We start from the raw sequence: 22,012 nt of genomic DNA, 5'->3' as shown, positions 1-22,012 counted from the left end.
TCTCACACACATTATAGCAGTATTTGTTTTTTATACTTTGGGATCTGGTCATTATCAGAAATAATATGGAGAAATGCATTTGTCAGTATATTATTATTCTTTCAAATATACTTGCCCTGCACTTGTGATATATGACACAATTTGAAAGGGATTCAGAAAGGAAAAGATGTCTCTTGACCAGTTTTTTTTATCAAGGAGTCGGAGATATACTGCTTATTGCTTAACTATTCCAGAGGAAGATAACCAGACTATGGGTGAGGTTCACTCCTTTTCCAAGAGATGCAGATTTATGATAATAATGAACTTATTACAATTCTACCAGAAAATTTATAACCAAGGTTTTATAAATGTTGTCACACTGCATTTTGGACAACCAGGTGCACTACAGACTTCTATGCGAATCCCTTCAACTTACCCCACTGCTTTTCTTGCCAGGGAGTGTACATATGGACCTGCTATGGTAGCATGCAATTAGGTAATTTCTTTATGCATCCTAGAATGAATCATTCTTAAACAGTGCAGTAATTTCATTACTAAGAAATGAAACGTATTTGAAGATGTCTATATCCACTACCCATTTTTAAATTACTGTACAATACAAAAACATCAAGTCTGGTCATCATGTAACGGGGAACATTACAGAGTGGTAGTCAATTTGCACAACAGAGAGTCTTGTACCCCCTTTAAAGACTAACCAATTTATTTCAGCATCAGTTTTTTTGTGAGCTAGCATCCACCATCAGATGCATGAATTGAACACCTCAGTAGGCATGTGCTCCTACACACACATAGAGAAGGGGGGAAAAATTCTTTTTAAAACCAGCAAAATCAAAGGCCTGCTATGATTATAAGCTACTTCAATCAGGAAGATCAGTCACATACAAAACATAGCAGAATTATAAAGAGTTACTCTCCACAACTGATGTCAAAATTATCAATTTTTGTTTTGCAATTAACATCTATATAACTTCTTATGAAGCACTTATCTCATGAATTTGTCTTGACTACTTGCACTTGAAGGGGATTGAACTTGATGATCTTGTAAGTCTCTCATAAGTGTATGATTCCAAGAATAGTTGCCTACTGCATATCTTGCAGTCCATGACTATTTGGTCCCTTCTTTTCTGGGTCTTGGGCCACCCTATAGGCCCTAATAGGAAACCACAGTTATGCCTCAATACTTCAGTTAATTAACTCAAGCCAGACAGACTGCTTGACCTATTATTGTTCTTGCTGTGAATGTCACTACTTTGTCATAATGGTCACTGACTGTATCTCTTCCAGTCTAGAGTACTTAGACCAGATTTATTCCTTTCTCTATTCCTGTGTGTGTACTTCAAAAGAAAGAAAGAGTTCACAAGGCTTTTTGCATAGTAAAAAAAAAAAAAATCTAATAGCTCCCAATCCTAAAATTTCACAGAAGGGATACCAGCAAAATGCCACTGGAAAAGATGCTATGCTGGGGTGAATAGGGATGGCCTCTATTCCCACCCCCCTTGCTAAATGTAACAGAACCACCATTCAAAGGGTGCGTTAGCCCAGTTATCAGGGACAAGCTTCATTCTTGTTGATGTTGCAACCATTGTGCTCAGAAAGTCCTTCATGATAAGAGGGCAGAATTCAAGTGGTTGATGTGACTGCTGTTTATGGAAATACTGGTGGGGATAGGATGACAACCTTAGAATGGTTTAAATATTATCAGTCAGGATGATGTAGTGCAGGGGTGCTCAATAGGTGGATCGCGATCTACCGGTAGATCGCGAGGCAAAATGAGTAGATCGCGGAGTGCCGACCCCACCCCCCTTCAGGTGCCTCTGTACTCAATGGGGCTTACTCCCAGGTAAGTGTGGCTAGGATTGCAGCCTCACAGCCTAATTCTAGGCATGTCTACTCAGGAGTAAGTCCTGTTATACTCAGTGGGGCTCAAGGTACACCAACATACATTGTACACATAAATGTTATATGTTACGATGGCGCGAACATTGTAAAAAAAACTCTGGTAGATCTCCGGGCCTTGCTGGGTTTCAAAGTAGTTCTCGAGCCAAAAAAGTGTGAGCACTCCTGATGTAGTGGTTCTGGTGATGAATTTACACCTAGAGGATCCAGATTCACTACCTCTCAGCTTAATATACCTCACAGGATTGTGAGGATGAATGGAGGGGATGAACCATGTACACCACCCCATGTTCCTTAGAGGTAGGGTGGAAAGCAAATGTGGGGAAAAACATTATACCTCAAGGCAGAAACAAACTATATATTACAGTATATGTTAGGCTTTATTATCTTTACTTGTACTTTGGAGCAATCATAGAGCGCAATTCTGATTTGAAGCTTTGCCAGCACAGCAGTCCCTCTGCCTGCGGAAGGTGTTGCAAACATGCCACAAGACACATCACAACATCCAGTGAGGAATCAGTGATGGTGGTATGGCCTGCATTGCCCTGCTCTAGCTGCATCCCAAAGGATCAGCTGCTGGCAGAGAGTCAGTGGAGGGTAAAATGGAAGTGGGGAGGGGTGGTTTCTGGGTGGGAACAGGGTAGAATGGGGGCGGATCAGGCTCAGGGCAGGATTGGCAGAGCAAGCTTCTGCTGTATCCTAACCCCCGTTCTGGGTCTCACAGTGTTACCCGGGGCTGCTTGGACTTCCACCAACTGAATAGCTGGTGTTGTTCCTGAATAGCTGGTAGAGATCCAAGTGGTAAGGGGAAAAATATCCTCCAGTTTGCTCCTAAACTGCTGGATGCTGTGGAGGCCATGCGGCCCTGCTGCACCAGCACCAATTAGGATTGGACTGCCTGTGGCTTAATCTGCAACATTAAATTAGGTACAATAGTCATAACAGGGTTATGTTCTAATGCAGGGGTCTCCAAACTTTTTGGCCAGAGGGCCGCATCAAATATCTGGCATGGTGTGGAGGGCCGGAAAAAATTTTTAAATATAAAATTTAAATAAATTAATTAGAGATGGAACTTAGATGAGTGAATACGTGAATGAATGGGCTCATTCATTCAACCTCTCTGGCCCTCAGAACACCCTCCAGACACAATCGGAGCACAGTTCTGGTCATGTTCAGTTGAGTGGGCCACAGGCTTTCAGGGGATAAGAGGTTGACCACGGGCCAGAAGGCGGCTTGCTGGGGGCCACATCTGGCACCCAGGCCGGGGTTTGGAGACCCCTGTTCTAATGGCTTAGGAAAGTTTTCCGTTTGTGAATCCATTTCTGTGATTGCTTGCATAATTACCCCCAAGAAAGGTTTTGTATCCTAAACATCCATTTGCTACAGTTAAACTCTTTTCCAAGCATGTTATGCGTTCTTCACCTTTTTGGTCCTTGCCAATTTTTCTTTCTTTCTTGGATAAAATATTGCCTGCATCCCTTCTCCCTCCACCTGGGTTTCTATAATTAAAAGGATTTGAAACTCCGTGTTTGTTTTCATTGATAAAACAAGTTCTTGACACTACTTCAGAAATTATTTTTAACTCAATCGATTCAGGCACATTTGAGAGGAGATTCTTTGTGGGCCCCAGGACTTGCTGATTCATATTTCCAGCTAATAAATCATGCCTATATTCCCTAGAAACATTTGTCTGTGAGTTTGGGTACTGCAGTTTTTTAACTTGTGTATTCCCTAATATATATTATAATATTGGGTGCATGTACCAGTACATATATATTATATTGTGTGTGTGTGTGTATTAGCTAATATACAATACAATATTGTATTGTATTGTGTGTGTGTGTGTGTGTGTATTAGCTAATTTATAATACAGTGTGTGTGTGTATTAGCTAATTTATAATACAATATTATGTGTGTGTATTAGCTAATATAATAAAATATTATAATTGTGTGTATGACGAAAACACAGGTCATGGTTCAGGATGTGGACTCACCTCCCTGCATTACAATCTCTGCGCATGAACTGGAGGTTGTCCATGACTTTGTGTACCTTGGCTCAACGATCTCCGACACTCTTTCTCTCGATACCGAGCTAAACAAATGCATTGGTAAAGCAGCTACCATGTTTTCCAGGCTCACAAAGAGAGTCTGGTCCAACAAGAAGCTGACGGAACATACCAAGATCCAGGTCTACAGAGCTTGCATCCTGAGTATATTTCTGTACTGCAGCAAGTCATAGACTCTTCGCTCACAACAGGAGAGGAAACTGAACACATTCCACATGCGCTTAGGAGTGGACCTCAACAGGTGGGAAATCCTGGCCTCTGAGTGGCCTGCTTGGAGGCAGGCTGTGCAGCATGGCCTTTCCCAGTTTGAAGAAACACTTGGCCAACAGACCGAGGCAAAGAGGCAAATAAGGAAGGCCCACAGCCAGGGAGACAGACCAGGGACACACTATACTTGCTCCCAGTGTGGAAGGGATTGTCACTCCCGAATCGGCCTTTTCAGCCACACTAGACGCTGTGCCAGAACCACCATCCAGAGTGCGATACCATAATCTTTCGAGACTGAAGGTTGCCAACAACAAGTGTATTAGCTAATATATAATACAATATTGTGTGTATATATTAGCTAATATATGCTGTTGTTGGCAACCTTCCGTCTCGGAAGACTATGGTATCGCACTCTGAATGGTGGTTCTGGAACAGTGTCTAGTGTGGCTAAAAAGGCCAATTCGATTTAGCTAATATAATATAATTTTGTGTGTGTGTGTTTGCTAACAAAATACAATATAATATTGTGTGTATTAGCTAATATATAATACAATATTGTGTGTTTAATTAATTTATAATATATATTATAATGCTGCTGGCCTTGCTGTTTTACTATTTTATTACTGTGTTTCAGCCATTTTCAATTACTGTGCTGTGGCACACTGGTGTGCCAGTGGAATTCAGGGGAAGGTCATTTATTAGGAGGGCCAATGGGCATGTGAGCCTTCCACTGGCAGCATGGTGTACCTTGTCAATTGTAAAAAACCTGATGGTGCGCCTTGACAATTTTAGTGGCCTTGTCAGTGTGCCATGAGGTGAAAAAGAGTGAAAATCACTGTTGTATTTTATAATTTCATGTATTTTTAATGCATTTTATGGTTTTTAAGTGCTGTTAGCCGCCTTGGGCGCCCTTTGGGGAGAAAGATGGATTACAAGTCCAGTAAATAATAAAGATCGTGTGTGTGTCAGTGAGAGGGCACAGAAGTGTCCAGGGAGGCAGCCAGATGTCATTTCCAGCCCCACTGCCTGCACTGCAGCTCTTGCTAGACTTTTGCATGAAAACTCCCCTCTTGTGAACCCTGCTGGGTCAGCGGTGGGGAGAGCACCGGGAGGGAAAGAGGAAGCCTGCGGCAGCTGTGGGGAATGACGTCACGGAGGCAGGAAGGAGCTGCTCGGCGCTGGGAGGGAGCCCCAGGTGGGCTGCCGCTGCCGCACTGGAGAGAGGGAGGCGCGATCGCAGGGCGGCGCAGGCTTGCTGACTGATGGCCAAGGGAGAAGGAGCGAGGGAGACTCCCCCGCGGCGGCAGCAGGACATGGCATCGCAGCAGCCGCCCTCGCTGCCTGCCCCGAGCTCTGCCTACCTCTACAGCCTGCCCGCCTGCGTGCTGGAGGACTTTTGCCAGAAGATGGACTGTCTCAGCGACTACGACTGGATGCGCTTCGGTGAGCTGCGCTTCTGCTTGCTGGCTGGCGGGCGGGCGGGCGGGCTGGGCGCGGTGGAGAGGGGCGCCGCCGGGCCGTCCTCATCCCGGGCACCAGCACCGTCTCTGGAGGAGAAGGAGAAAGCGCGGGGAACGCGTGTCGGGGGTCTGATGCGGTGCCACTTTTCTGGGACCCATCCACACGTCACTTGGGAGACCCGTGTTTGGATTTCCCAGCGCTTTTATGCATGCAGTCGAGAGGCTGGAGGGTGGGCTCCAGACTGGATTGGGACAGGGTCGGGGGTGGGGGAGAGGGTATGTAGTCCCATCTCCCGTGGGGGGCAATCAAAGCTGTGCCCATCCCTGCTACTCTCCCCCATGCTGGAGGAACAAGGATCTGTAAACGGAGACCTGATACTGCCCTAAAAGCCCCCCTCGAATGCTTTGAAAGGATGTGGGAGACTGGGACAGTGGCTGACTCTAGGGCTGAAATCCTGTGTGTGCTTACCTGGGAGTAGGTCCCACTGAATTCAATGGAACTTCTCAATAGATACACCTGACTATGTCTGGACATACTCAAGCTGTAAACCTATACACGCTTTCCTGGGAGTAACTTTCTGGGTGTAACACACTTTTCCTGGGATTGAACTCTGTGGGAATTACTTCTGAGTAGACACGCATTGCACTACCAGAAAACTAATTAAAAAGAACTCTGCTATTTTATTATTGACACCTATCACAAACTGTGCTTTTCTAACACTATGGGGTTCATTGGCCACATTCCAAAACTGTGCAGGTGGTAGGTGCAGGCGGGGTACATAAACAAAGAGCTGTATTTAATTTCAGTACAGGCAGCATCACCTGCCCTGTTGCTGTTCAATTGCCAGTGCTTCCATTTGTCATAGAAATGTTTCTTGGTGAGTCAGAATTCATCTGATTCAATCCTGGTGTAACCTATTTGTAACAGCAGATTGTCAGCAGTTCAGGTATTTTCACTCCTTGTGCATCAGGAAGCACATTTTAAATGGAGACTTTCCTTTTCATTCCCCATGTCCCGTGAGTCAATGGGTGAGGTTGGCCAGCATACATGCTGTGCTGAAGATGATTATGGAATTGAGGGTTTGCTTCATAAGGATATTACACCAGTGCAGTGACTCAGGGAAGGGCCACTGCATCAGGGCAACTGCACTGTGAAAGCCATTACCCAGGTCAGGCATGGATCTTGAAAAAGATGTGGTAAAGGAAGGAGAGGTGGTCCCACCTCCCAATATTTGCATGGGTTTCCAGGCTTATTTATTTGTCTGTGGCAAGTAAGAATTGCCTATTGATGAGCTGATTGCTCCAGTGGCATAGGGAATTAGATATCCAAGCCTTGCTGTGGGGATCCCTAATTCTAGACTCCTGGCATCTTACAATCCTGTAATTGCTCTAAAGACTATATTCCCTTCCTTGGATTTCTCTTTCAAAGGAGAAGGGGCATAGTTCATAGTGAAGTATCATGCATGCTTAACAGTCCAAGGTTCAGTGTCCAGGTAGGACAGATAAAGATTCCTGGGTAGACAACAATATTGAGCTAGATAGGCCAATGGTCTGATTCGGTATAAGGAAGTCCCCTATGCCAGACAGATAATTTTAAAAAATGGGAGGGGAATTGTTTGTTCAATCTCTGGTTTTAGGTAGTTGAGGCACTTAAACAACTAACTTTGGTATAGGCAAAGAACCAGGACTTGGAAATGTCAGGGTGGTAGTCACTCTTACAGTCTTCTTTTCAAGACTGGTTGTGATAACTTATTAGTACTCATATTTTGTTAATGAGTGCCAGACACTATGGAGCAAGACTGATTGCTCAAATAGGCTCCAAAACGTCAGTGAGCCAAAATAGTGCAAGTTCCGGTACCATAGCAATCTTTACAGCTTCCTGTCCATCTTTTTCAGTCCGCACAGAAGTAAATGGGGTTCATAAGTGCATGTAAGGAACTTGCACTGGGATGTGCCTTTCTCCAAGCCTTGTTTTCCTTGAGATCTTCTAATAGGTGTCAAGCTTCTTGCTGAATAGTTGCAGATCAAAGGGAAGCCCTGCACAGCTTCATCTCAAGCAATACCGTTATTTTAAAACAAAAACAGGCAGTACTATTATTCCTTTTGGGAACCTACATGGGTAACATCTCAGGCCTCAGCAGCCCCACTCATCTGCCCCTTTAGTTCTGTCCCCTGTGTTGCCCTCCTCCCCATTGTGGGGCTTCCGGCATTCCCAAATACTAACTTGTCTCATGCACATCTCCAGTCTTCCAGATGACAGTTACACAGACACTGCTGCCTACATGGAAATCTCCATCTCAAATCTGAGTGCCACTGGCTCCAGAATTGATTCAGCCCATTGAGAAAGCCAGTAAACTGAGCCAACACTGTTCCTTTGGGTCAGATAAAGTCATGAAAGTAGATACATCTATTCAGTGTGCTGCAAAAGGGTGACCTCTGTGAGATAAAAAATCATTAAAGAAAACTAGTCAGGTGCCATGTTTTGGATGTGAAGGGCATGTGGACTTAAGTTAAGGTTGTGCTGCTTGGCGTCTTGTTCCAAAACAAACTCTCTTCTGATTGACTTCTAGCATCTTACGTGATAACTGACCAGACCGAGCTAAGGAAAATCAAATGCCTGGAGAAAACGGGAATCAGTATCACAAGAGAGCTGATGTGGTGGTGGGGAGTGAGGCTTGCAACTGTCCAGCAGCTGTTGGATCTTCTGCAGAACCAGAAGCTCTACCGGGCAGCCCAAGTGATAGCAGATTGTGAGTACAGTAGTTATTCTTTTCCCTCTGGAACTGTAGACTATAGCCAGTAAAAATCTCATAGGGCAGTGTTTCTCAAACTGTGGGTCAGGACCCACTAGGTGGGTCGTGAACCAATTTCAAGTGGGTCCCCATTCATTTCAATATTTTATTTTAAATATAATAGACTTGAAGCTACTATGGTATATGACTTCATTTGGGAAAATGTTATAGATCTGTACTTTTAACAGGCTACTGTATATAGGCTTTTAACAATGATAATAAATGGGACTTACTCCAGGGTAAGCGTGGATAGTATTGCAGCTTAGGATTGTTAAAATTTTCTTGCTTGATGATGTCACTTCTGATCAGTTCTGACAAATTCTCATTCTAAAAAATGGGTCCCGGTGCTAAATGCTTGAGAATCACTGTAGTATTAATTTTGCCATCTGCATGGGAAATACTCAAAACAGGGTTGCAGTTTCTTCACTGGTGTGCACGGTGCTGACCTTAGGGGTCAAACCAGACATGAAATTTAGTTCTCTCTATTTATGCTGAAATAAAAACTGTCTGATCCTCTTGTTATGTGTGCCTAAACCTTTCTGTGTTCTTATGTGAGATCTGTCTTTCTACCTACCTGCCACTTGACTGAACCATCATATAAAGCCTTCACTGCTTTATATCCAGAAAGATAATTGCATTATCTTAGAGAATTTCTGGCACAAAAAGTCAACATGGCAGCTCTCTCCTTCTCATTAGTCAAATAAAACAACACAATCCAAACAGCAAACAACACAGGCCAGCCAGAATTCCTAGAAATCAACTGCCTGACACTCTAAAACAGCCATTTTCATCCACTGTGCCATGGCACACTGGTGTGCCGCGAGTGGTCCACAAGTGTGCCACAGGAATTTGGGGGAAGGTCATTTATTAATAGGGTCAATGGGAGATGTGAGCCCCCACTGGCAGCATGGTGTGCCTTGACAATCGTCAAAAACCTGGTGGCGTACCTTGACCATTTTAGTGCCTTGTCAGTGTGCCCTGAGATGAAAAAGGTTAAAAATCGCTGCTCTAGAACAAGGATCTTCAACGGGTGGCTTGCAGCCCACCAACTTCACCTGTGTCACAGAAAAACTTCCATCATCCAGTTTACATTGTTTTAAGCTGTAGTTTCTGTGAGCTGCTGCTGCTTTGTCAGGAGTGGTGTGCAGATTCCACTTATTAGCATATACAGGGATGGCCCAACTGGGTCTGTTGCTTGATGCTGTCCTTAACCTCCCCAGGTGCCCCATGTGCGCTGTCTGTTGTTCCTGCTAAGCTGTGCAGCCACTCATATGTGCAGCACTAAACGGAGCCCTGTACAGTTGGCTTCACAGAAGTCAGTGAAGATGGTGACCTGGGGCAAAGGGGCGCTCCTAGCCTGCTGTTCTCCTGCCATCTGCCACATAATTTGCATAATTGGCCCTGAGAGTACAGGTATATATTGATGCAGTGACAGCCTGTTTCTGGTTGGTTGGCAACCTTCAGTCTTGAAAGACTATGGTATAAGCCTACAGCACCCAGTATTCCCAGGCGGTCTCCCATCCAAGTACTAACCAGGCCTGACCCTGCTTAGCTTCCAAGAACAGACAAGATCGGGCATGTGCAGGGTAACAGTTGCTGTTTCTAAGGAGACCCCATTTTGCTGTACAAGAAACACAGACAGATATATTGAAACTGGCATTGTGGCCTCAGTGCTTTATCAGAGAAATTCCTTATTTAGGATAATTAGATGTGACTGCGGTTTGAAAATGTATGAGCTCTTATGGAGTTAACTGATCAGTCCCTTCTGAAGGACCAAGAAAAAATAAGGCAGACTTGAAGTGGAAGTTCACAACAAGACACAAACAAAAACAGAGCAGGGGGAAGGTAATCACTTACTTATTGGCCATGCTTCCAGTTGGAAGCAGAGTGTTTTTTGTTTGTTTGTTTTTTCCCAAAAGCCAGCCAGAGGAGATGGACCTTGTTTGGGACTGCGGTTTGTGATGGGGGAAGCAGCAATTTCAGAAAGAGAAAAATAAGGGCCGGCAAAAAAGGAGGCAGAGCTCAGGGTGGAGAAGGGAGGAACTGAGAGAACACAAGAAGGTACAGAGATGAAATTACAGAGCAGTTCTCCCATGGGTGGAGGAGGAGAAGATGATGACAGCTGAGAGTCAGATCTTGAGGGAGGATTGAAAAAACATGGTTAACAGTGAGAGGTTTTAAGAAACTTGCGGTGAGACATAGAGAGGGTGGGTACTTTGAAGATAAAAGAAAAACAGTGTTAACAGAAAACGGTTTTCAAGCAAAATGCTGTTATGCCCTTAGTGTAGCAGTGTAGCCCTTTTGAACATGTGAAAGTGATCATTGGAGTGATATGAGTTGTGCACCCCTGATTTCAACTTTGAAATGCTTTTGATATTTTTACTCAAACTGTAAAGCGATTCCAGCATTTAATGAATTCATTATTCCGTAATGAATAATTAATATTTCAGCATGCAGAGATATTCTTGTTTGCTCATAAAACAGCCATCAAAAAGCTAAGGATGATTGCAAAATGTAATTAACAGTAGTACAACTAGCGCAATAATGGACTGTGATTCATTGTTTTTGTGCAGCTTCATGGATGCTCTTCTTATTGCTCATTCTAGAATCCCCCATGTAAGTTAGTTGTCAGTATGCCAATGGTGTATTGCATTGTGTGAGGGTGAGAGAAGAAGGAAAAGTCATGTTTAAGGGTCATGTCCTGTTTAATATGAATTCTGAGTTAACATGTCATTTGCAGCATGTATGGTAGCTATTTTGGGGAGTTTTTTTTGTAAAAAAAAAAAAAAAAAAAAGGAAGGAAGGAAGGAAGAACAGCTCTAGCCAAAATTGTTTTGTGAGGGTACCCTTTTTTCTTTGCTTCTGAGCTAATGTAGCAATAGCTCCTACTGACTATTTAAGGCTGAATGGACACAATTCATTGATTTCAGAGTAGGGAGAGACTAACAATGAAGAACAAGAATTAGGACTGGAAGTGTCCGTTGTACTACTGAATTGCACTAGTAGATCTGATTTCTCTCTTTGACTATGTTTGGGGAATCCAAGTGAGTGCAAAATAAAGAGATACATATAGGAGAACCCAGACTAATCCCTGTAGTACCTTGATTACTAATATCAATGTTGATGAAGCTCAGTGATGCCAGAGTGCAGCTGTAAATTGTCAATATTTTCATTTTTAGTATGACATTTTAATATTGAAATAAATGGCTGTTGTGTACCAAAACAGAATAAGAGTTGTCACAGTGACTTGACAGCCCACGTTAAAACTGAACTTTTTCCAATTTTCAGAATCTAGTTTCTTTTTGTAGACAGAATGGTCCTCCTTGATTTCGGAAAAGGAATTCACGAGACAGCCAAAGGTTGATTTTTTTTTCCCTTCCCCTCCCCCTCTACAAAATGTTACTGGCACTTCTGAGTAATCCAAATACTGAAAGCATGAAGTAATCGTTTAAAAAAAAAAAAAATCTCTTGAAGCCAGCAATTTGGATTCAGGGGAAAAAATAACTCTCATGAAGATTTGTGTGCATCTATAACTTGAAATTATTTCTGTTGCTTTTGGGATGTTTTATTCTGTTCTGCTCATGTTTCTGTATACAGGTGCAGCCTATTTATCCACAGATTTTTTATCTGCGGATTTGTCTCAACAAAAATGGGGTGGGGGTACTGAAGGTCAGCACACCTTTGCCTCCTTTGCCCTGCGCTGGCATCTTCCTTTTCCAGGCAGCCCAAAACACTGCAAAAAGGCTCTGCCTCGCCCAGACAGGGAAATAGCCCTGGAAGAGGTTCCCCTTGCAAGGAACAGTAACATTCCTGGAGCCCCTGAGCCAGCAAAGAGGCTGAAGAGGGGAAGGGAAAACCTCTGCAGCCAGAACACGTGCAGCAAGGTGCAACTCGATCTCTCCCTCTTGCGCGCGCTCTCTCACTCACACACACACGGGGCAGGTGTAGTAGCAACAGAGGGGATTGCTTTAAAAAACCCAGGGAGTGTTTGCCGAATCCCACCCCCCTGTTGAGATGGTGCAGGCAATCACCAACACAAGCAAGCCTTAGTTTCCTTCCAGCCAGTGTCAGGCTGCAGTGTATTTGCGTAACTTTATGGAACTTAGCACAATTTAGTGTTTTTTATTAATCACTATGAGTCACTAACAGAACTAACACGGTTTTACAAGTGCAAAATAGAAAACATTCCCCTTACCAGTTCAAGCCTCTCTTTTTTGTCCTTTATAGGGAGGCTGCCTTCTGGAGCATTTGTTGAGCTCCAGTTCCATTGGATCGGGACCATAGTGGTGTCCTCACATTCCCCTTTGCCTGGCCTGATCACAAGCCAAGGCATGTCTGCCTACTCGCAACCCTGAGTAAACACAACCCTGTGGCTTAGTTTCGCTTTCCATAGGGCTCAATATATTCGCAGCTTGGAGGGAGGGACCTCCCTCTCAGGTGTTTTTGGGGAGCTGCATTCATTGGATCAGGACCATTCTGACGTTGTTGGATTCCTCTCAGCCTGCCCTTTCTGACGGACTAAGGCAGGTTTGCCTACTCATGAGTAAACGTGGCCGCGTGGGTTAGTTTCGCTTTCCATAGGGCTCAATACACTCGCAGCTGGGAGGGAGGGACCTTCTTGGGTTTTTTTGACATTCTGCATCCAATGGTATATGGCATGATGGGTTGCTCCTAAAACTGCGATTTTAGCGCGTCATCCCCCAGTGTGTGTCAGCCCCCCGTTGCTCATCACCCAGTGCGGCCTGCACCTCCCGCACCCCCCTAGCGACACCAATGAGTCCCACCACATGGAAGATCCTGTGCAAGGCGGGAATCTTTCCTGCTCTTACCAGCTGGCACCTCACCAGAGCCCGATCCAATTTTTGGCTGGATTGTCATCAATCACCTGGTGTGAAGGCGCCTGCCTGAGTCAGAATCTGATCCTCTAGCCAAAATCAGATCGGGCAGAGGAGGTGGAGCTTTGGGAGGAGGATCAGCTTCACATGCCCCTGGACAGCAGCTTAGGTACCACAGGTGGTACACATGTGGTTGAGAAATGCTGTCCTAGAACTAGGTTTGGGACTGATTATTCTTACCTGACCATCCCTTTCCTTTTGAGCTTAGGACAGGGATTGTGCCATGGATAAGTATTTGTTTCTTCTCAGCTAGGTTGCATATCCCTTCAGTGTTGTGGAATTTGTTCACCAGATTTTTAACAGTAGATGCAAGGAATTCAGGCATTAGTTTCATACAGTATGACAACAGCTACACCAGTGTTGCTATTTTTGCCTCCAGGCACACACAATAGCACTTCAAGTATTGTCCAGACAAGAGCAATTGCCTAGAACAAGGGTGCCCAAACCCCGGCCCTGGGGCCACAAGTGGCCCTAGAGGCCTCTCAGTGCGGCCCTCAGGGAGCCCCTAGTCTAAAATGAGCCTCTGGCCCTCTGGAGATTTGTTGGAGCCCACACTGGCCCGACGCAACTGCTCTCAGTGTGAGGGCGACTGTTTGACCTCTTGCATGAGCTGCGGGATGAGGGCTTCCTCCACTGCTTGCTGTTTCACATCTGTGATGCAGTAGCGGCAGCAAAGGAAAGGCCAGCCTTGCTTTATGCAAGGCCTTTATAGGCCTTGAGCTATTGCAAGACCTTCATTCATTCATAGAAGTTCATCTTTAATATATTCATTTATGTAAATTTATTCAAATTTTAAATGTAAATTAATTCTTTCTTTCCCCCTGGCCCCCAACACAGTGTCAGAGAGTTGATGTGGCCCTCCTGCCAAAAACTTTGGACACCCCTGGCCTTGAACATATAGAAAGACACACTAAACCCTCTTTGACGCACTCTCTTGAAATAGCACAGAATATTACTACTCCAGTTTTAGGATTCTGGGTTCAGTTCCAAAAGACTGACAATATTATAAGTACAGTACCTGTAGTTGCTAGCTATTTTTTCCTTTAGAGACAGTAAAGACCCACCTGAAATTGGCTCACGATCCACCCAGTGGGCCCTGACCCAAAGTTTGAGAAACTCTGGCCTAAAGACTTGGGAGACTTACTACTATTATTGTTTCTCAAGGGGAATTCAGTTAGTTGAATGGTTCAGCTGAGCTGGGTTTTCCTCCTTCATGGATCAAAATGTTCCTCGTGTGTGTCTAGACCAGAAGAAAAATGTGTGGGAGTCCTTGTTCTTCTTATCACTTAACTATTGCAAGTAACTCCTTATTCTTAAAACGCTAGCTCCTGAGCTGTAGCTGCGGGTGCCTTTTCACTAAGGGATGTTTCTAACAAGACCCATGAGAGGGTGGTAGAGGGGGTAATTTGTACCTGGGTTCAGGGTCAAAAAGGGGGGCCAGGAGCCAAAGAAGGGCACATAAGAACAGCCCCACTGGATCAGGCCATAGGCCCGTCTAGTCCAGCTTCCTGTATCTCACAGTGGCCCACCAAATGCCCCAGGGAGCACACCAGATAACAAGAGACCTCATTCTGGTGCCCTCCCTTGCATCTGGCATTCTGACTTAGCCCATTTCAAAAATCAGGAGGTTGTGCATACACATCATGGCTTGTACCCCGTAATGGATTTTTCCTCCAGAAACTTGTCCAATCCCCTTTTAAAGGCGTCCAGGCCAGTCGCCATCACCACATCCTGTGGCAAGGAGTTCCACAGACCGACCACACGCTGAGTAAAGAAATATTTTCTTTTGTCTGTTCTAACTCTCCCAACACTCAATTTTAGTGGATGTCCCCTGGTTCTGGTGTTATGTGAGAGTGTAAAGAGCATCTCCCTATCCACTCTGTCCATCCCCTGCATAATTTTGTATGTCTCAATCATGTCCCCCCTCAGGTGTCTCTTCTCTAGGCTAAAGAGGCCCAAACGCCGTAGCCTTTCCTCATAAGGAAGGTGCCCCAGCCACGTAATCATCTTAGTTGCTCTCTTTTGCACCTTTTCCATTTCCACTATGTCCTTTTTGAGATGCGGTGACCAGAACTGGACACAATACTCCAGGTGTGGCCTTACCATAGATTTGTACAACAGCATTATAATATTAGCCGTTTTGTTCTCGATACCTTTCCTAATGATCCCAAGCATAGAATTGGCCTTCTTCACTGCCGCCGCACATTGGGTCGACACTTTCATCAACCTGTCCATCACCACCCCAAGATCTCTCTCCTGATCTGTCACAGACAGCTCAGAACCCATCAGCCTATATCTAAAGTTTTGATTTTTTGCCCCAGTGTGCATGACTTTACACTTACTGACATTGAAGCGCATCTGCCATTTTGCTGCCCATTCTGCCAGTCTGGAGAGATCCTTCTGGAGCTCCTCACAATCACTTCTGGTCTTCACCACTTGGAAAAGTTTGGTGTTGTCCGCAAACTTTGCAACCTCGCTGCTCAACCCTGTCTCCAGGTCATTTATGAAGAGGTTGAAAAGCACCAGTCCCAGGACAGATCCTTGGGGCACACTGCTTTTCAGTTCTCAATCCATGAGAGGACCTGTCCTCTAATTCCCTGACTGTGGAGTTTTTTCAGTAGCTTTTGGTGAGGGACCGTGTTGAACGCCTTCTGAAAGTCCAGATATATAATGTCCATGGGTTCTCCCGCATCCACATGCCTGTTGACCTTTTCAAAGAATTCTATAAGGTTTGTGAGGCAAGACTTACCCTTACCCCACAAAAATTTCCTGGCATCTTACATTTTCTTATCTCACCCAGACCTGTGCAGGAAGCTGGGGGTGCTACCAAGTGCATGGTGGTGGCTGCTGCCTCAAGACATATGCATGGGGTTGAGGAATGCATACATGACACTCCTTAACACAGTGCCAAATCTGGGAGGAAACTAGCCTTCTATAGTAGCTGTTTGGCTTATGGATCTGCTTACCATGAGGGAGTGCCATACCATATAGGAGCTCAGGGACACAGCTGTAGGACTACAGCTGTTGCAGAAGTAAGTTTTGGTACACACAGGACACTTTCCATTCTAGTGTGAGCCTAAATATGATGATGTTAATTTTCTGTAATGATTTTCTATATTTAAAAGATTTTAGAGAGATTTAAGGTTGTGTTTGGTTTTCTGTATTACTGTAGCTAGCTGCTGATGCCACATGGGCAGGTAGATGTGGGCTCCATGTTGGGAAGCCCCGTAGACCAGCTGTTGCTACCCCTGACCCTGTTTCACTCCCGCCCCATCACCACCCTCCCCACACTCTGTTTCACCCCTCCCCCTTTGAGAAGGGGCCCAAAAGAAACTTTGTACCCCCTGATAAAATTCCTCTCCCTGGCTTCTCCCTGGAGGCCCTGGTTTCTAATGTCCTGTCTCATGCTCAAGGATGATGTTTGAAATGAACAATAATGGTTGAATGTTATGTGGGAACTGCAGTATTCCTTGGATTTAAATGTGAATGAATCAAGTCCATTCTGGAAAAATTGCAAGTGGAAATGCTCATGTGAAGTGGTGTTTTCCCTTAGCTTGCAGCAATGACATCACCACTGGAATTTGCTGAAATTCCCCCTTTTATGCAACATACAGAAGCCTTGTCAGCCAGGGCAGCTGGTGACCCAGAAATGGAAAAAAGCCATCAATCATTTGCATAAACTAGTTGGCCAAATCAATCTTTGATCACCTTTAGTCTGATCATGTAACCTTAATCTCTTTGGACCCTCTGTGCTTTGATCCTATGCTGGTCTTATTTTATGATAAACCACGGCAGTTATTTTAGGTGTGGAAAAAACAACAGAGTCTAACTGCGGTTCCTGAAAGAGATGAAACTGGGATTCTTTCTTCCCTTTGTTGCCCTTAGCAGTTCCTCCATTGCAATGGCCCTTCATAGTGCCCTTCCAGCACGGTACTGCTAGAAAGAGAGCCTGGATGAGTGAATGAAACGTTGATTGCTTTGGGGGATAGGATAACATACAAATGCCTGTGTGCATGACTAATTGTTATAGATGTGATTGTTTATATGTGACTGAGTGCATAAAACCAAACTATATGTGACTGGAGTTGCATCATTGGCACTGGTGTGCTTAATTATTTTTTTCTGTAAATTGCAAGTGCAGGGGTTCTTAGTTTGGTTTGGGACCATAGTGGGAGGTATACCAACTTTAATCCTGCCCCCACATTGTGGTGCTGATGTGGATTGGGGGCCAGAGTACTTTATTTGCTCTGAGAAAAAAAAAAAATTTCCATTGGTTCCAAAGTAATATGTAGCTTGGCCCCCAGAATAAGTATTTTTGTGTTTACCTTACTCTCTGGTAAAATAAATATTTCTCTCTTACTCTTGGGTAAAACTCAGTATCTTAGTAGGTAAAATAAAATCAGCCATATGGACAGTAGATGGGGGAAATTCTTTATCTTCGTTACCTGTTTTGTTTTGTTCAAATGTATGTACAGTTCTAGGGTTGCCAGGTCAAATGCATTTGAGAGCCTGACATTTCTGAAGTGGCTCGTGCCTGTGACCTCCAGTCTTCTATCTCTTTCACCAGAAGGTCTCCTGCTCACCCTGCACTTTCTTTCTTGCTGCTCCTTATGCTTTGAATAACTTGCCTGGGGCATGAAGAAACATCAGCCTCTGCCCCAATGATTAAAGGGAATATAGGATCACTTTTTGAGACACTGGGGCTCCAGGTTGGCTTCTCTTTGAACCTGTTTAAATCATATTTCCAGTCCTCTGGTTAAAGCCTCTTCTCCAAGTAGGGCTGAAGAAGAGCCCAACAAGCTCCTGGAGAGCCACTGCCAGCTGATGTAGATCGAGACTGGACCAGATGGATCCATGGTCTAGTTTTGTACAAGGTAGCTTTGTATGGTAGGAGCCATATCCCATCATCCTGACCCTACGCATATGAAATATGTATTACTCTACTCAAGTTTGTTGTTTTGGATTTACAGGGAAATCGCTCTCATTCGTGAGTGATCCTGACAGGGCTCCTCAGCAGGAGAATGTAGACTTACATCCAGCCGGAAACAAAAATGAAGCTGAAGCAAGTGGGAGGGAAACACCAGCATCGTCTGGCTCTGCCTCCTCAGGTATTATGCTGTCAGCCCTTAGGATTTTTCTTTTTTAAAGCACATAGTTCTGCTTCAATACCCTCTAAAAGAGAAGTGACTCTTGGTTGGTTTTAACCACATGTATGCAATGTCTTGTTTCCCAAGTGTGGTATTTCCTAAAGTTTTTCCTTTTGACAAGAATCTGAGTGATCTCACAAACTGACTGTTCACTTAGGGCCAAACTGCTAATTCAGCTAAATGCTTTATTAAGAGGTGTCTCTTCTTTAACTAAAAGCTTCTGTTACCCGATCATCTTACACAAAGGATCTGAGTTTAAATGGCAATATAAATGCCCATCGAGTGTGAGAATCAAATGCCACATTTAGATTCTTAGATTCTGCCACATTAGATTTTCCTGAAATCGGTATGTGTTTTGATTATTTCACAGCTTTTTTACCCTATCTTTCCTGCCTAGTGCAGGCCAAGGCAGCAAGCACAATGAACAAAAGCACAACTACAGGGAACTACTGTACTAAAATACAGCATGGAAAGCAGCAGGTTGGGAAATCAAAGTGGTCATTTAACTAGAAATGTATACAGTATGCACAATGGCCAGGAAAGGATCATACCCTGTTTCTGTGGTTATTGAAGAGTGACTGTCCACTTATACATTTATGTGCCATTCATCATAATGGCAGTTGATGTGCCATTATCAACTGCATTACACTAATGTTTTGCTATTTTAATGCCAGTACTTTTGTACTCAAGTTTTTAAAAGTTCCATAGCTGCATTAGTTTGTAACAGCAAAGCAACAAAGAGTCTAGGGGCTGCTTTAAGATGAACAAACTTGTGGTAGTGTTATGTTTTTGTGGCCTACAATCTACCTCACTAGATGCATGACATGGAACAGGGTGTCCAAACGTTTTGGCAGGAGGGCCACATTATCTCTCTGACACTGTGTTGGAGGCCAGGAGAAAAGAATTAATTTGCATTTAAAATTTACATAAATTTACATAAATGAATATAGAGATGGAACTTATATGAATGAATGAAGGTCTTGCAGTAGCTCAAGGCCTATAACAGGCCTTGCACAAAGCAAGGCCGGTCTTTCCTTTGCTGCCACTTCACAGACATGAAACAGCAAGCAGTGGAGGGAGCCTTTGACCCACAGCTCATGTGAGAGGTTGAACGGTCAGCCCTCATGCAGACAGCTGTTGCCTTGGGCCAGCATGGGCTCCAGCAAGTGTCCGGAGGGCCAGAGGCTCATTGGCGACTGGGAGCTCCTTGCGGGCAGAATTGGGTATCCCTAAGGCAAATGGCCCCCTGGCCAAGGTTCGGACACCCCTTACATGGAATGTAGTCCGCAAAGATTTATCCCGCAATCAGTTTAAGTTTTTAAAATTAAACTACAAATTGGCTTTTGAAGGATCAGCTCTGTGTGTTTCAGAGGTCAAATAGCTAAGCAACCGTGCATTGGTTTATATGACCTAGAATTTGTTTGTATGGGTTTTCCCCCTAATCTGCATGCTTGAAGTGCTATGAAAATGAACAGATTATTGGTAGCTATTATTGGTAGCTATAGAATAAGAGGGAGAGGGTATGCTTCAATGTGTTTACTTGGGGGAAGCTTCACTTAAACTCAGTGAACTTCCACGTAAGCATGCATAGGTTCAGTCTGTGAGAGAGAACAGGTAAGTTTGTTCTTTTATTGGAACTCCTCATTTAAAATGTAGAATTTCTGAGTGTGCATTCTTCACTGGGCACAGATGTTCGGAGCGAAACAAAAATCCTCCTTCCTGTGAGGCCCTCAGCCTCCCCTTAATGCATGTCATTTCCACTGTTCGTCTTTTTCAGATCCTGTTTCAAAAGTAGCCCCGGACATGCTTGCGTTATCTCCACTACCCACTTCATTGGACCTTCCGCATTCTTTGCAGTCGGATCCACCTGGTTTATCTAGTGTAAAGGTGAACATGTGCTAAGGAAGCGAGAAAATTACCACTTGTAGCATTTTGCTACAAAAGTAAATCTGCAAAGTGTAAATTTGCAATATTGTAATTTACAAGGGCTCTGTAGGAGCCAAAGCATATTTGCATTTTTGTCATACATGTAATATTTGTAAACACCTGGATGTGCGCTCAGGAGGGAGTTGGGATTGGTTATGGGTTCTTGTGAAGTGCACATTAAGTGGCATGCCTTCATTTGCTGCCACATAGTGTGTACAAAGGTACTTGGTAATTTTCAAAGTGCAAAGTGGTTGTACTGAGTCTACTTGGTCATAGGAATGTATGCAGCTGTCTTATACTGAACCAGAACAACAGTCAGTCTAGCTCAGGAGTTACACTGTGGGCACAACCCCAACCAGGTCTACTCAGAAGTAAGTCCTATTTTGTTCAATGGGGCTTACTCTCAGGAAAGTGTGGTTAGGACTGCAGCCTGTGACTGCAAAGTTTTCAGACAAGGGTTTTTCCCTACACTACTTGAAAATGTCAGGGATTGAATCTGAAGCCTTCTGCATACAATGCATGGGCTCTAACACTGAGCTATGGTTTTTTCCCCAACTAGTAATAATTTTAGTAGTCATTTCAGTTACTTCCTTCCTATCTTGCACCAGCCTGCAAGGATACTCCAAGCCACTTTCGATTCCATATATTATATAAAGCCATGTTTGAAGGACAGCCTTTGAAGTTCTCACGCTTGAGAACTTAGCAACATTTCCTGTCAGATTTTCAAACTCTTTTGCAGCAAGGTTGCAGCAATAAACCACAAAAACCAGACTGACAAGGTTTACTAGCACAGAAGGATATAGGTCAGTTCTCCCCAACTGCACAATCCTAGTCTGTATACAAGAAGTAGCTTTTTGGAGTGTCAGAGGAAATAATGTAACTCTGTCCTTCGTAGGACATGATATTCTCCCCCCTGTTCTCTCACAGTCTCTGACACGTCTTAGCATGTTTTATGGACAATAGCTAGCAAATATTTTGTTTAGAAGCTCAGACAAAGCTTTTATTCACAAGACAAGAACTATAAAAAAATCAAATCTACAATATATTTTTGTCTAATTCCTTCTGACCAGGTAACAGGTTAAGCAACATTTGCAGTTCCAAGTGGTGTCGTTTCCCTACAGGCAGTGGCGTCATAAGGGTTTGCGTCGCCCGATGCGGGAGACCAGTGTGTCATGCCCATGATGGACCTCCTCCCATGCAGCAGGCAGGACAGTGTCCCAGGTGGTGGGCGTGGTTGCACCATTGCCTCAGCCAGACTGGATTTTTTGCTATTACCTTTGATAGAATAGATATATTTCAATGTGGTTTGTTTCATTGCGTTCTGCATGAAATTGCGCATCAAATGATAGATAACATGATGGTATTATTCAAAAATAACAAGATTTTAAAAATTTTGGCCAGTAGTGGTGTCACCCCCTATGCGTGTCACCCGGTGTGGCCTGCACCCCCTCCAGCAATGCTACTACCTACAGGCCTCTCATGATGGTTCAACCAAGGAAATTTTAAAAACTTAGAATTGTGCACCATGGGGTCTTTTATCTATAAAAATTGAAATTGTGTTCTGTAGCCTGATTAGGAAAGTAACATTTCAGATGTTCAGTGATCTTGTTCCCTGGAGTAATC

General features: G+C 44.1%; 1 protein-coding gene across 2 annotated transcripts in view; it reads left to right on the top strand.

The window, feature by feature from the left end:
- Nucleotides 1-5,372: 5,372 nt before the first annotated feature.
- IRAK2 (interleukin 1 receptor associated kinase 2) overlaps nt 5,373-22,012 on the top strand; it is a 28,839-nt gene continuing 12,199 nt past the window's right edge. For both annotated transcript variants that reach the window (XM_066618140.1, XM_066618141.1), the window contains exons 1-4: nt 5,373-5,612; nt 8,200-8,379; nt 18,287-18,424; nt 20,241-20,350. In XM_066618140.1, coding sequence (XP_066474237.1) covers nt 5,432-5,612; nt 8,200-8,379; nt 18,287-18,424; nt 20,241-20,350 — 609 coding nt within the window. In that variant the 5' untranslated portion in view covers nt 5,373-5,431. The remainder of the gene's footprint in view (nt 5,613-8,199; nt 8,380-18,286; nt 18,425-20,240; nt 20,351-22,012) is intronic.

The sequence above is a fragment of the Tiliqua scincoides genome, chromosome 2 (genome assembly GCF_035046505.1).
Source record: "Tiliqua scincoides isolate rTilSci1 chromosome 2, rTilSci1.hap2, whole genome shotgun sequence".
NCBI lineage: Eukaryota > Metazoa > Chordata > Lepidosauria > Squamata > Scincidae > Tiliqua > Tiliqua scincoides.
This window is presented reverse-complemented; position numbering and strand designations above follow the sequence as displayed.